This window comes from Enhydra lutris, unplaced genomic scaffold, assembly GCF_002288905.1.
Source record: "Enhydra lutris kenyoni isolate GAN:26980312 unplaced genomic scaffold, ASM228890v2 scaffoldscaffold44, whole genome shotgun sequence".
NCBI classification, from domain to species: Eukaryota; Metazoa; Chordata; class Mammalia; order Carnivora; family Mustelidae; genus Enhydra; species Enhydra lutris.
In genome coordinates, this window is record NW_019154128.1 from 8686430 (window position 1) to 8699910 (window position 13481).

Sequence of the window (13481 nt, forward strand, 5' to 3'; positions counted from 1 at the left end):
TAACGTGGATCACATGCTGTATTAGCTAGTACGTAAAAATATTTTGTTCCTCTGTATTACTTTTTTTTTGTTTTAGAAACATTGAAGAGGCATTAACTCATGTTAATAGAAAAGATGACCTTCTTTTCTTCCTTCTATCCAACCTTCCCCTCTTTAAAACAAAATGTTTTCAGCTTAGATTGAGTGTTAAATTGGAATTGGGGATTAGCCCAAAAATGGGAAACAAATGTTTGTTGGACCAAGCCCAGAAATCTGTTTTTTTGCTTGCTTGCTTCACTAAAAACACTTTCTCCTCCTTTTTCTGATAACTTTTTCCTGTTCCTTGATCTATTACTCAATCTTCTGAGTTGATTTCTGTCAGTAATGGTTGAGCCTTAATTGTTATGAATTATAAGTTTAGTATTTCTGACTGACAGTAGACCCGTATTGTCCTGTGAGGCTTGTTTTTTCTCCACAATATTGATTCTTTGAGCTAAAATCTTGGCAGTGTGTCTGTGACGAAAGGTAGACTTAGATATTACAAAGTTACATAGATAATTTTAACTGTAAGAGAGCCAGAAAATGAGTTACTAGTTTTGGGGATTTGGATTATGTCTTTAGGGTTTATTGCAAATCTGTTTACCTCAATTCTTGATAAGTGCCTAGTGAAAAACAACGTTAATAGAAGTATACCCTAATAAATCAATTTAAGATAATGAAGGATAGAAATTTGTTTCTAGGTTAATACTATAACTAAAGGATTAGGGCAGAAGTGACTTTGGAAAGTAAGTTGAAAGGACTGAGGGAAGGATGAAGTGTTTAACTGTGGTTGAGATGACGGAAGCACTTGTAGAACCAACTTTGAGTTTTCAGTTGGGGACTCCTATACCAGTGTGTTTTATCTAGGCAAAAACTGTCCTTTCAAGCCATCCATCATGGCTGATACTGATTCAAAGCTTTTGGTGCAAATGGAGATAAACCAGTACTAACAAAATATTTGCCCATATGAGAAATACAAGCAGGCATGTAAGTTTGATTTTATCCAAATGGGTAAGCATACCTGTGCTTTTTATTTTATTTTATTTTAAGATTTTATTTATTTATTTGAGAGAGAGACAGTGAGAGAGAGCATGAGAGGGAGAAGGTCAGAGGGAGAAGCAGACTCCCCGTGGAGCTGGGAGCCACATGTGCGACTCGATCCCAGGATTCTGGGATCATGACCTGAGCCGGAGGCAGTTGCTTAACCAACTGAGCCACCCAGGCGCCCATACCTATGCTTTTTAACACTCATGGAGTCCTATGCTGGTAATAAGTCTCAACAGATTTCAAATTATTGAAATTTTGAAGAGTATGCTTTCTGATAATAGAATGAAAAGAGTAATTGCTGACAATAAAACATTTAGGAAATCCTTAGATACCTGTTTTAATCAGATTACCTCTAAACAATCCATGGAATAAAGAAGAAATCACAAAGGAAACTAGGGAGTATTTGAAATCATTAGTAATAAAGGCACGTTACATCTAATTAGTCATATGCAGCTAAGCAATTCTTTGAGGGAAATTTATAACAATTGTAAATGATTAAATATGTAAGGTCTCAAAAGAGTGATCTGTTTCCTCCTTAAAAAACTAAGAAAAGAAGAGCAAATTAAAAGTAGAAAGAAAAAAATAGAAGAGCTAAAAGTCAATAAATAGAAAACAGAAAAACAATAAAGAAAAGTCAATGAAACAAAACCTATTGTTTTGAAATGATCAGTGAAATTGATATACTTCAGATTAATCAAGAAAAAAGAGAAAAGATACAGATTACTAATATCAGGAATAAGAGGAGCTATCACTAAAGATCCCACAGACCTTAAAAGGGTAAAAAAAAGGAAAAATTTTATGAACAACTTTATACCAATACATTCAACAACCTAGAATTAACAAAATCCTTGAAAGATACAAACTACCAGTGTTCATTCAAGAAAAAATAGAGAACCTCAATAAACTTATCACTCTTTAAAGAAACTGAAGTTGTAGTTAACCCCCCCTCCCAAGATATCACGACCAGATGGAATTACTGGTGAATTCTATCACACATTTAAGGAAGAAACAATGTCAGTCCTTCCAAGACTCTTCTGGAAAACAGAAGAAGAAGTAACACTTATTTTATGAGAATAGCATTATTATGATTAAAAAATAACAGGCAAAAATATTAAAAAAACAAATTTAAACTGATATCTCTCATTATCTCATTTGAAAATAAATTTGTATGTATTGACAGAATGAAAAAAAATGCAATAAATGAAGAAGATAAAGCACTTGATAAAACTGAATGCCCTTCATGTTAAAAACTTTGTATGAACTAGAAATGAGGGATTTCCTCAGTCTGATAACCATTATCTATGAAAACCCTTACAGAAAACATCATACTTGATGGTAGAGAATGGAATACCTTTCTGCTAAGACCAAGAAAAATAAAAGGTGTTTGCTTTTACCACTTACCAATAAGGTACTGGAGGTCCTAGACAGAATGGTAAAACAAAAACAAAAACAAAAAACAAAGATTAATAAAAGAGAAAAGAAAAGAAATAAAAGGCATAAATAATAAAGAGGAAAGTGCAATACTGTCTATTCACAGTTGATATAATTGCTGGGAAATCTCAAGAAATTTACAAAAAGCTTGCAGGATATGAGGTGGTATGCATAAATGAAACTAATCATATTCTACTCACCAACAAGAAACAATTATAAAAATGGTATTTGAAAAATAATACTGTTACAATAGTTTTTTAAAAATGACATATTTAGGGATAAAGTTAACGAAGTACCTACAAGATCTGTATACTGAAAACTACAAAACATTGCTGAGAGAAATTAAATATCAGTAAATAAGTATAAATATGGACCATGTTCATGGATCGGAAGACTCAATGTTAATAAGATTACAGATTCCCCAAATAAAAACAACACAGCCCAATTAAAATTCTGGTATTTTTCTTTGCAGATTTTGACAAATTGGCTTTAAAACATACATATATTTATGTATGTATATATTTCCACACATTTATGGAAATACAAGGGACAGAAGAGCCAAAACTATTTAAACAAATAAGAATGGAGTTGCATGAAATACACTACCTGATACCAAGACTTACTATAAAGCTACAGTAATGAGACCTGTGTAAAACAGAAGACGGTACAGAAATACACCTACACATAAGTGGTGAATTAGTTTTTTACAATAGTGCAAAAATAACTCTACAGGGAAAGGATAATTTTTCAAGATTTTAGTAGGAGACAACTGAATATCTATTTGCCAAAAAAAAAAAAATGAACCTCAACCCTCTCTTTATATTGTATATTAAAATTAACACTAAATGAAGCATAGACTTAAGCATATAGTCTATAACCATAGCATATCTGAATCAAAACATAAAAATCTCTGACAGTTTCTGTAAAGCAAAGATTTCTTAACCAGGATACAGGACAAATTGTGGGAAAAAAAGGTAAATTGATCTTCATCAAAACTGAAAACTCCTTTCTTCAAAAGATGCTACTACAAAAACAAAATGGCAAACAGAATGGGAGAAAATGTTTGCAAGACATATATCTGGTAAATCATATATCATATATAGCACATATAAAGAATACTTACCAACTCAATCATAATGTAAGTAACCCAGTTAAGTAATGCGCAGGGACAGATACTTCACTAAAGAAGACATAGGAATATCAACTGAACACATGAAAAGAGGCTCCACATGATTAGTCACTAGGAAAATTGCAAATTAAAACCTCAAGGAGATACCACTAAATACCCACCAAAATGGCTTAAACTTAAAAGACGGACCATACTAAGTGTGAATGAGGATATACAATGTGGTGGGAATGGGACAGCCACAATGGAAGACAGTTTCGGAAGTTTCTTTAAAGTTAAGCATACAGGGGTGCCTGGGTGGCTCCGAGGGTTAAAGCCTCTGCCTTTGGCTCAGGTCATGATCCCAGGGTCTTGGGATCAAGCCCTGCATCAGGCTCGCTACTCAGCAGGTAGTCTGCTTCTCTTCCTCTCTCTGCCTGCCTCTCTGCCTACTTGTGATCTCTGTCAAATAAATAAATCTTTTTTTAAAAAAAAGACTTCTTAAGAAAAAATAAAGTTAAGCATACAGTTCTTATGTGACCTAACAATCATGCTTTTAGATATTGTCCCAAGAGAAGTAAAAAGATGTTAATGTGATATTTATAACAGCTTAATTCGTAATAGTCAAAGACTGAAAATAATCCATAGGCCCATCAACATTTAACAGAAGGTGTCAGCAAGATTGCAGACTAGGGGGGGTCCCAACACCCATTTCCCCCACAAAATCAACAAAAACAATAAATAAACAACTATAAAGCAATGAAAACAGCTCTGGACTACAGTAAAGCAGCAGCAGCAGAAACTCTGTAGAGCCCCAGAACTAAGGATGGCCGCAAAGAAAAGTGTAGGAAGTATTTTACCTCTGTCACTCCATCTCCCAGTCCAGAGCAGCTCAACAGCAAGAAGGATCCCCTCAGAGGAATTTCACCTCATGGGGTAAAGAGAACCAGAGGACTCTTTTAATCCTTATCATCACCATGAGCTTCTGCAGGCTTTGCTACTGAGGACCCCAATACTCTTAACCAATGCTGAACCCCGCTGATGGAACTGCCCAGAATTCTGCCTCAGGGTCTCCTTCCCAGGGCTAGTGTTGTTGCTGTGGTGACACCTGCCCCCTGGAGTCCAAGTTACTGCCCTGCTCTCCAGGACTAGAATGCTACAGGGCCTCACCATCTACAGGAAGCAGAGCTGCCTCTGTGTTGTGGCCAACCCCCTCAGTCCTAAGCCTTGTCACTGACCCACCATTTCAAATCTGAGCTTCTGCTTCTCTGCACCCTGCATTCTGGGTCCTTTGACTTTGGCCTGCTACCACTGGGTCAGGCTGCCATTGCTGTGTATCCCACTCCCTTGGTCCTGAGTTGGGGCTATGTAGCTGCTGTTGTGCCATCACTGGGGGCCATACAGCTGCTGCTTTGTACCCCACCCCCTGGGTCCTGAATTGGATACTTCTTTGCCCTGTTATCACTAGGCTATCTGCTGAGGCATCTCATCCCCCTAAACTCAAGTCACTGCAAGAAGGTCCAGAGACCCAGATGCCAGTTCCACAGGTGATCTGCACACACTCTTACACCTCAGATAATATCATCAGAGCTAAGGGAGTCTGTGACCCAGACCATGGGCTGAGGTAGTTCTTCATATCACTGAGCCTGTGACCCCAGCTTCTCTGCTGCTGTGAATGCCAGCACACCATCACCAAAGGGGATCCTCTTGGCTAGAACTTAACACCCATGGACAACATAGAACGGGCTTTACCTGCAGGCTTTCCCTGCAGGCTTTACCACCGAGGACTCCAACAGCCCTAGCCACCACTGCTATCACAGACACCCATAGGATGCCCACAGTCTTGGGTGCTGAGTGTTCCCACAGCCTTCACCAGTGTTGGACTCCATTGCCAGATCTGCATGGAGACTATGCCACGGCACCCTAGCTAGCCTGTGCCCTTGCAGCCAACTTTAGAGGAAAGTCTTTCCCCCTCGAATCTACCTTGTCCAGACAGAAAACCAGTAAGGAAATAATGGGCTTGGACTACATTTTAGGCCAAATAGCTCTGATAAATACATATAGGATATTACATCCAAGAGCAGTAAAATATATATTGTTTTCAAGAGCAAACAGAACATTCTCCAGGATGGTTGATATGTTAGGTCACCAAACAAGTCTTAACAAATTTAAAAAGATTGAAATCTTCTTATTAATTAAATCAAGTATTCTTTCCAGACAAAATGTCATGAAACTAGAAATAGTAACAGGAAGAAAGCTGGAAAATTCACAAATATGTGGAAATGAAACAACAGACTTCTAAACAACCAGTGAGTCAAAGAAGAAATCAAAGGAGAAATAAAACTTGAGACAAATGGAAATGGAAACACACATACCAAAACTTATGGGGTGTAGCAGAAGCAGTTCTAATAGGGAAGTTTACAACTACATTAATAAAAAACACTTTAAACAACTTAATCTTATTCCTCAAGTAACTAGAAAAAAAAAAAAACTAAGCCCAAATTTAGCAGAAGGAATAAAAATTAGAGCAGAAACAAAATAGAGACTAGAAAGACAACAGAAATGATCCATGAAACTACGAATTGGTTTCTTGAAAAGATAAACAAAACTGACACACCTTCTGCTAGACTAAGAAAAAAAGATGACTCAAAAGAATGAAATTATAAATGGAGGAAGCATTACATCTGATGCCACAGAAATACAAAGGATTGTAAAGGACTTTGAATAATTATATGCCAGCAATTGACATAACTTCAAAGAATGGGCGTAAATTCCTGGAAACGTACAACTTACTAAGACTTATGAAAATATAAAAAATCTGAACAGACCAGTAATGAGCAAGGAGATTGAATCAGTAATCAAAATCTCCCAAAAAATAAAAGCCCAGGACAAATGGTTTCACAGGTAAATTCTACCAAACATTTAAAGAAGAACTAATACCAGTCTGTCTCGAACTCTTCAAAGAACTCAAGAGGAAGGAACACTTCCAGACTCATTTTATGAGGCCAACATTACCTTTATCCTGAATCCACATAAGGACACTCCAAGAAAGGAAATTGTAGGCCAGTATCTCTGATGAACATAGATGCAAAACCCTCAACAAAATACTAGCAAACAGAATTCAGGAACATCTTAAAAGAATTGTATACCATGATCAAGTGGATTATTGCTGGGATGCAAGGATGATTCCACTGTTGCAAAGTAATCAATGTGATACACCACATTAACATAATGAAGAATAAAAATCTTATGGTCATCTCAATAGATGCAGAAAAAATATTTGACATAATTCAACATCCTATCAGATAAAAACTGTCAATGAATTAGGTGTAGAAGGAATATTCTTCAACATAATTAAAGTTATATGTGCAATCCCACAGCTAACATCATACTCAACAGTAAAAAATTAAAAGCCTTTCCTCTAAGATCAGGGATAAGATAAGAATGCCCTCTCTTACCACTTCTGTTCAACATAATACTGGAGAAGTCCTCACCACAGCAATTTGGCAAGAAAAGGGAAAAAATAAAAAGTATCCAATCAGAAAGGAAGAAGTAAAATTATCTGCTTGCAAATGATATGGTTTATATATAGAAAACCCTGAATACTCAACCAAAAAACTGTTGGAACTAATCAATGTATTCTCTAAAGTTGCAGGACACAAAATCAGCATTCCAATACACTAACAACAGACTATCTGAAGAGAAATTTAGAAAGTAGTCCCATTTACAATAACATCAAGAATAAAAAAAAAATAGCAAAAAATTTAGCCAAAGAGTTGAAAGACCTGTATACTGAAAACCATAAGACATTGAAAGAAGTTGAAGAAGCAAATAAATGGAAAAGTATCCTGTGTTCTTAGATTGGGAGAGTTGATGTTAAATTGTCCATACTGCTCAAAGCAATCTACAGAGTCAATGTAATTCCTTTAAAAATTCCAATGGGATTTTTCAAGGAAGTAGAAAAAACTATTCTAAAATTCATAGGGAAGCACAAAAGATCCTTAATAGCCAGAGCAATCTTGAGAAAGAAGAACAGAGCTGGAAGCATCACGCTTCCTGATTTCAAATTATGTTGAAAGTTACAGCAAGCAAAACAGTATGGTACTGGCATAAAAATAGCCACACAGACCAAGAAAACAAAATTTAAAGCTATAAATACACCTATGCGTATGTAATCAACTAATCTTATACCAAGGTGCCAAGAACATAAAGTGAGAAAAGGATTTCTTCAATAAATGGTGTTAGGAAAACCGGCTATCCATATGCAAAAGAATGAAACTGGGCTCCTACCTTATACCACAAAAATGTGCTTGGTTTAAAGACTTAAATGTAAAACCTGAAACTGTGAAACTCCTAGAAGAAAACAGGGAAAAATCTCCTTGAGATTGGCCTTGGCAATGTTTTTGGATGTGATCCCAAAAGCACAGGTACCAAAAGCTAAAATAAACAAGTAGGAGTGTATCAAACTAAAAGTTTCTGCACAGCAAACAATTAATAAACTAAAAAGGTAAGCAATGGAATGGGAGACAATATTTGCAAACCATATGTCTGAGAATGGACTAATATCCAGAATATATGAAGAACTCCTCCAACTCCATAGCAAAAATTGAATAGTGAGATAGACAAAGGTCCTGACTAGACATTTTTTCCAAAGAAGATCTACAAATAACAAATAGGTCCATGAAAAGGTGCTCAACATCACTAATCAAAGATGCAAATCAATACCGCAATGAGCTAGCACCTCACAACTTGTTAGGATGGCTAGTATCAAAAAGACAAGGGATAACAAATGTGGGCAGTGATGTGGGGGAAAGGATACCCTTGTCTTCTGTTAGTGAGAATGTAAATCGGTACAGCCATTATGGAAAACTGTATGCAGCCCCTCCTCAGGTAAAAAATGGAACTACCATATGATCCGGTAGTCCCACTTCTAGGTATATAGAGGAATGAAGTCAGTATAGCTACACTCAGTTAACAGATAGCTACACTCCCATGTTCATTATGGCATTATTCCCGGTACCCAAGATATGGAAACAACCTAAGTGTGGGCAGTTTAAGAAGGTGTGATACACACACACACACACACACACACACACACACACAGAGAGAGAGAGAGAGAGAGAGAGAGGAATATTATTCAGCCTTTAAAAAGAAGGAAATTCTGTTATTTCCAACAATGTGGATGAATCTGGCAGGTACTGTGCTAAGTGAAAGAAGCCAGACAGGAGATAAATACTGTATAGTATTTGTCAAACAAAAAGTGATTTCATAGAAACAGAACAGAACAGTGATTGCCAGGGCCTGGAGGGAGGGGAATATGGGGAGATGTAAGTCAAAGGGTACGAAGATTTTGAGGATCCAATATACAGCATGGTGACTATAACTAATAATGCAGGATTACATACTTGAAATTTTTCAAGAGTAGATCCTCACTGCAAAAGAAGGAGGGAAGGAAGGAAGAAAGGAAAGAAGTTAAGTATGTGAGGTGGTGGGTGTGTAATTACCTTGATTGTGGGAATCATTTCAGTATGTATGTGTATATCAAATCATCATGATGGATGCTACATTTTATATACATTTATATTTGTCAGTTGTTCCTCAATAAATCTGGATTAAAAAACGAATTCAGCTATCATTTGGAGGAGGTTAAATTCTTAGTTTTGGGCTTCATGACAGTATTTTTTTTTCCTGTTTGCTTTAACTCAAAATGTCTCATTCCTGAGACATTTTGAGGGGATGAACAAGGTGAGCTGTACTATGTACATTACCTATCATAACTGCCATCTGAGTAAGGTTAATGGTCAGCAAATGTCAGGTAGCTTAAAAATTTCTGGTTCACCATATGATTCACTTGCCTGAATGAAGTACTATGAAACTAGTAATATTTCTTTTTAAAAATTAAAAAATATAAAATAAACAGATTTTAGTATAATCATTCACTGGCACCTACTTGGTAACAGGGAATAATGAAGTGTCGATCCGTTCAGCAATGTGGATGAATCTCAGAAGCATGGCGTTAAAAGTGAAGGAAGGCACACAAATACATGTGTGATTTCATTAAATGAAATTCTCAAAAAAGCAAAACTGTAGTGACTGATCAGTGGTTCTTAGACTTGGAGAGAAGTGAGGATTGACTTTGAAGAGCATATGAGAACATTCTGGGGTGATGGAAATGTGCTACATCATGATTGTGGTTGTACTTACACACTGTGTACGTTTGTCAAAAATCCTATATTGTACATTTAAAATTGGTGAATTTTATTATATATAAATTACACCTCCATAAAACTGTGGCAGCAAGAAGGTATAAGCAAGTATAAGTCTACCACGGAAGAGAATAGGGAATATTTATGGGATGAGAAAGCTCAGCAGATTTTTGGGATGCAGGTAAGTGGACGAAAAAGCAGAGAACATTATAGTTCAAATGGGAGCTGAGCCCATGTCCTAATACAAACTCCAGAGAAGATTCAGTTTAAGCTCTTGGGAAAGGAATGAGAAAGGTGGTTTGCTTGACATACCAGTTCACCCGCCATGCAGAGCAGTAGTAGGGCCAAAAAAAAAAAAAAAATCATATTGCCCCACCCCCCCCTCCTGCAAAGAATTTGGACAGACTGCTTGAGAAAAGTGTGGCTGCCAATGCATGCAGGAGGTCCCCCGGCCCCCCGAGTAAGCCCCTCTAAATCCTGATACATGGGGCTTCCAGCCTAAGGCTTGGTTTCCCTACCATATACCTGAAAATCAAAACTCTCAAATAGATCCCCCTCACGTAGATGAAGGACCCAAAAAGTCTTCCATTCGGCAATGAAGTCTCTATGAAGTCAAGGGTCTGACTCAACGTGAGACAAAACCAGTTGGAAACAGCACATCTTTTTAAAAATAAGAATGAAGAAACAGGGACTAACAAGAAAAAAATTCAATAAGATAAAGAAGAAAAAGACTAAAATGCATGATCAGGACTGACCCAAATGGAAATATATGAACTGACAAAACAAATTACAGTATTTACAATGATTTAAGAAAACACTGCATTCACCAAAAAAACAAACAAACCTGCTGGTGGAAAATACTGATCCGTATTGTATTTTGTTTATTTCTGTTGTAGTATTTTGTATATTATGCTTTGTGTTATAGCTATTTCTGGTCATATTGGTCTTCTCTCACAAGACTATCCTCCTGAAACACAGGAACATGGTTGTGATCTGTGATGACTGAGTATCTTTAAAATTGGTAGACAGCCACTTCTCTCTTACTTAACATGGCCCTTGAAACTGCCTTGGGCTCAAATTCCTGGTCTGGTGACTTCTGTGTTCCGTTTATAGATTGTGTTTATGAAATACTTGGATTTGCTCCATTCCAGGGTAGTAGACCTGGAGCCATTCCTGGTGGGTTTTTGTTTTTTCTAGCTGATATGAAAATTCAGTAGTTCTAATGATTTTTTTCTGGGGCCCTTTGTATGCAAGTATATTATCACAGTTTTAAAAAGTGTATATCTTGTCTTTTGATGAATCCAGGGACATCATATGAAGGCTCAGGCTCTTTCTGGATTGGGAAGAAGTAAGGAAGCATTAAAGGAGTTTCTCTACTGCCTTGCTTTAAATCCTGAATGTAACTCAGTGAAGAAAGAAGCACAGAAGGTGTGATTTTTCTTTAAACAAATTTCTTTCTTAAGTCTCATTTATAGCCTTGATGTCCATGCTGAGTAACTCCTGCATGTCAGATAAACAAAAAATATAGTTCTGAATATTCATGACAATGTGATTTAAAAACACACGGGATTAATGATGAGTTTCACACGTTTGATAATGTTCATCCAGGGATAAAGCACTACGTATCATGAGATAGCACTCGTACAGCTCCCCGTTCTACTGAAGTAATGACATGAGCTAAGGAGGCAGGGTTGATGTGTGAGGCTAGGGGAAGCAGAGTGAGTTTTCTTAGAGCTGTAATTTCAAGCGTTACCGTTTGTATAGGAGCCCTATAAAAGACATTGTGATAATATACAAAATATACCAGTTCAGCTGGAAAGCTTGACTTGAAATTCTCAGCCAAGATTCACCAGCATGATGCAGAAATATCTTTTCTCGTATTCAGGTCTTTAACCCAGTCGTATTATAGGTCACTGAGTCACATTTACTGTGGGAATCCACCCTATGTTTAAGAGCCCTTATAATAGTTACAAGGTTATAAGGTTTCCTCCTCTGGATGCATTCTCGTGTCCCCCAGCATCCACATCTGACAGCAACAGATGGGGGAAATTTTACCTTCCCTTGTGTTCATACCATGAGGTATGTTTTTTTGTTTGTGTTTGGTTTTTTTTAGGCTAATACCATCACACTGTTGGCTCCTGTAAGAACTGTAGTTAGCCCAAACACCTAGATCTTTTTTTGTTTTCTGTGAGAACCTTCTAGCAATACTTTTTATCCTTGTATTGTGCAGTGCATTGGTCTTTCTTAATGCTGTCAAATGATCACTTATGGGTTTTGGCCATTGTTTCAACTTGTCAAAATAATACTAAATCTTAACATCGGCTCTTCCATCCCTGACTGCTTTGTCCCACCTGCAAATTTCACAGGAACCTTAAAACATATCTCAACTGCTCCTCATAACAGCTTAAGAAATTCAGCCTGAGCTCAAAATTAAGCAGATTTACAAAGGTCTCAGTGCCACAGTCCAGGTCTGGTGCTTCTTGTCTTTGTGGGTGATATTTTCTCCCTGTAGCATTCTGTGAGTGGTAGGTTTCTTCTATCTCAGTGCCCAAACACTGCCAGCCTGTTGATGCCCATGAAATGCGGTCATCTCCTGGACAGACTTCTGCTGCTTTACTGGAGCCCCTCAGAGCCATTGCTGGGGACACTGATGTCCCTGCTGAGTGCTGTTCCTTCTTTATACAGGGGTCATGGGTGCGGATGCACGGACCTGTCACATGAAGAACAGTGGCAGGTTCTTTATTACGTTTCTGTTTCTCCTTTGTACCTCTCTTAGTCTTTGGATTCAGCTGAGTCCATGAGGTTTGGCAGGACCATCAAGTGACTGGCAGTTACTTCCCACCACCACCAAAGGCTAGTTCATGGCTCTTGAACTAGAATTATGGCTCTTCACTTGGTCTCCCTTTAAAGTTCTTTACTGGGTGGCTCTTGTGGTTCTCTTGTACGTTGAGCGGTGTTCTAGAAATATCTCAGTCCTGTGTGTGATCACAACTCGAATTTAATTTAGGATCCTTGCAACCTTTGCACCTCTAATTTTCTCTCTTAATCATGAGACTTTTAGGGGTGATTTTCTGTAGCAGGTGTGTAAGGACCCAGAAGAAAGAAATGATAATGTTCATATTTTATAATCGGTAAGGCTAAGCTGGGAAGGCACTGGTAGATAACATGCCTAATCAATGCTTTATGGTTTCAGAAACTTGAGTTTTGACATAGTGGCAGTTGGAATATGGTAGTTTATTCTTTTCAGTGTGTTAGGTCTCCTTGGCCTTATAGTTTCCTTTGGATCTCTAAGGCATATTATGTATTTTTCAAGAGTTTTAAAATACTTTTTTTCTTCTTGGAAATTTTATAGGTAATGTGTGAGGTATTTTTTCCAGCTTCAGAAAACGCACATCAGAATTTGACATCTTCCATCCAAAGCAGAATATTGAACAGCAGGCAAAAGGCTCAGTGTGCCAGCCACGTAAACGCCCAGCCTCTGGAAGAAGGCAGCAGTGCTGGGGGTTCTAAGGTAAGGAAGCACGTGTGTTTGTCAGTATTATCTTGATTAACCTTTACGTAATTCGTAATTTTGAACACTTATAAGTTATTCAGATTGTGGCATTATGTTAGTTGGAAGTACTTCTCAAGACCAGTTTCTAGCTCCTCAGCCTGAAAGTTGAACCTTTTGAAGG

The 13481-nt window shown here is 37.4% G+C and overlaps 1 protein-coding gene across 1 annotated transcript in view; it reads left to right on the top strand.

Annotated features, from left to right (window-relative positions):
• The window catches only part of LOC111155935 (LON peptidase N-terminal domain and ring finger 2), a 38221-nt gene that overhangs the window by 9803 nt on the left and 14937 nt on the right, over nucleotides 1–13481 (top strand). The window contains exons 3-4 of the mRNA XM_022516418.1: nucleotides 11113–11235; nucleotides 13160–13318. Of these exons, the coding sequence (XP_022372126.1) occupies nucleotides 11113–11235; nucleotides 13160–13318 (282 nt within the window). The remainder of the gene's footprint in view (nucleotides 1–11112; nucleotides 11236–13159; nucleotides 13319–13481) is intronic.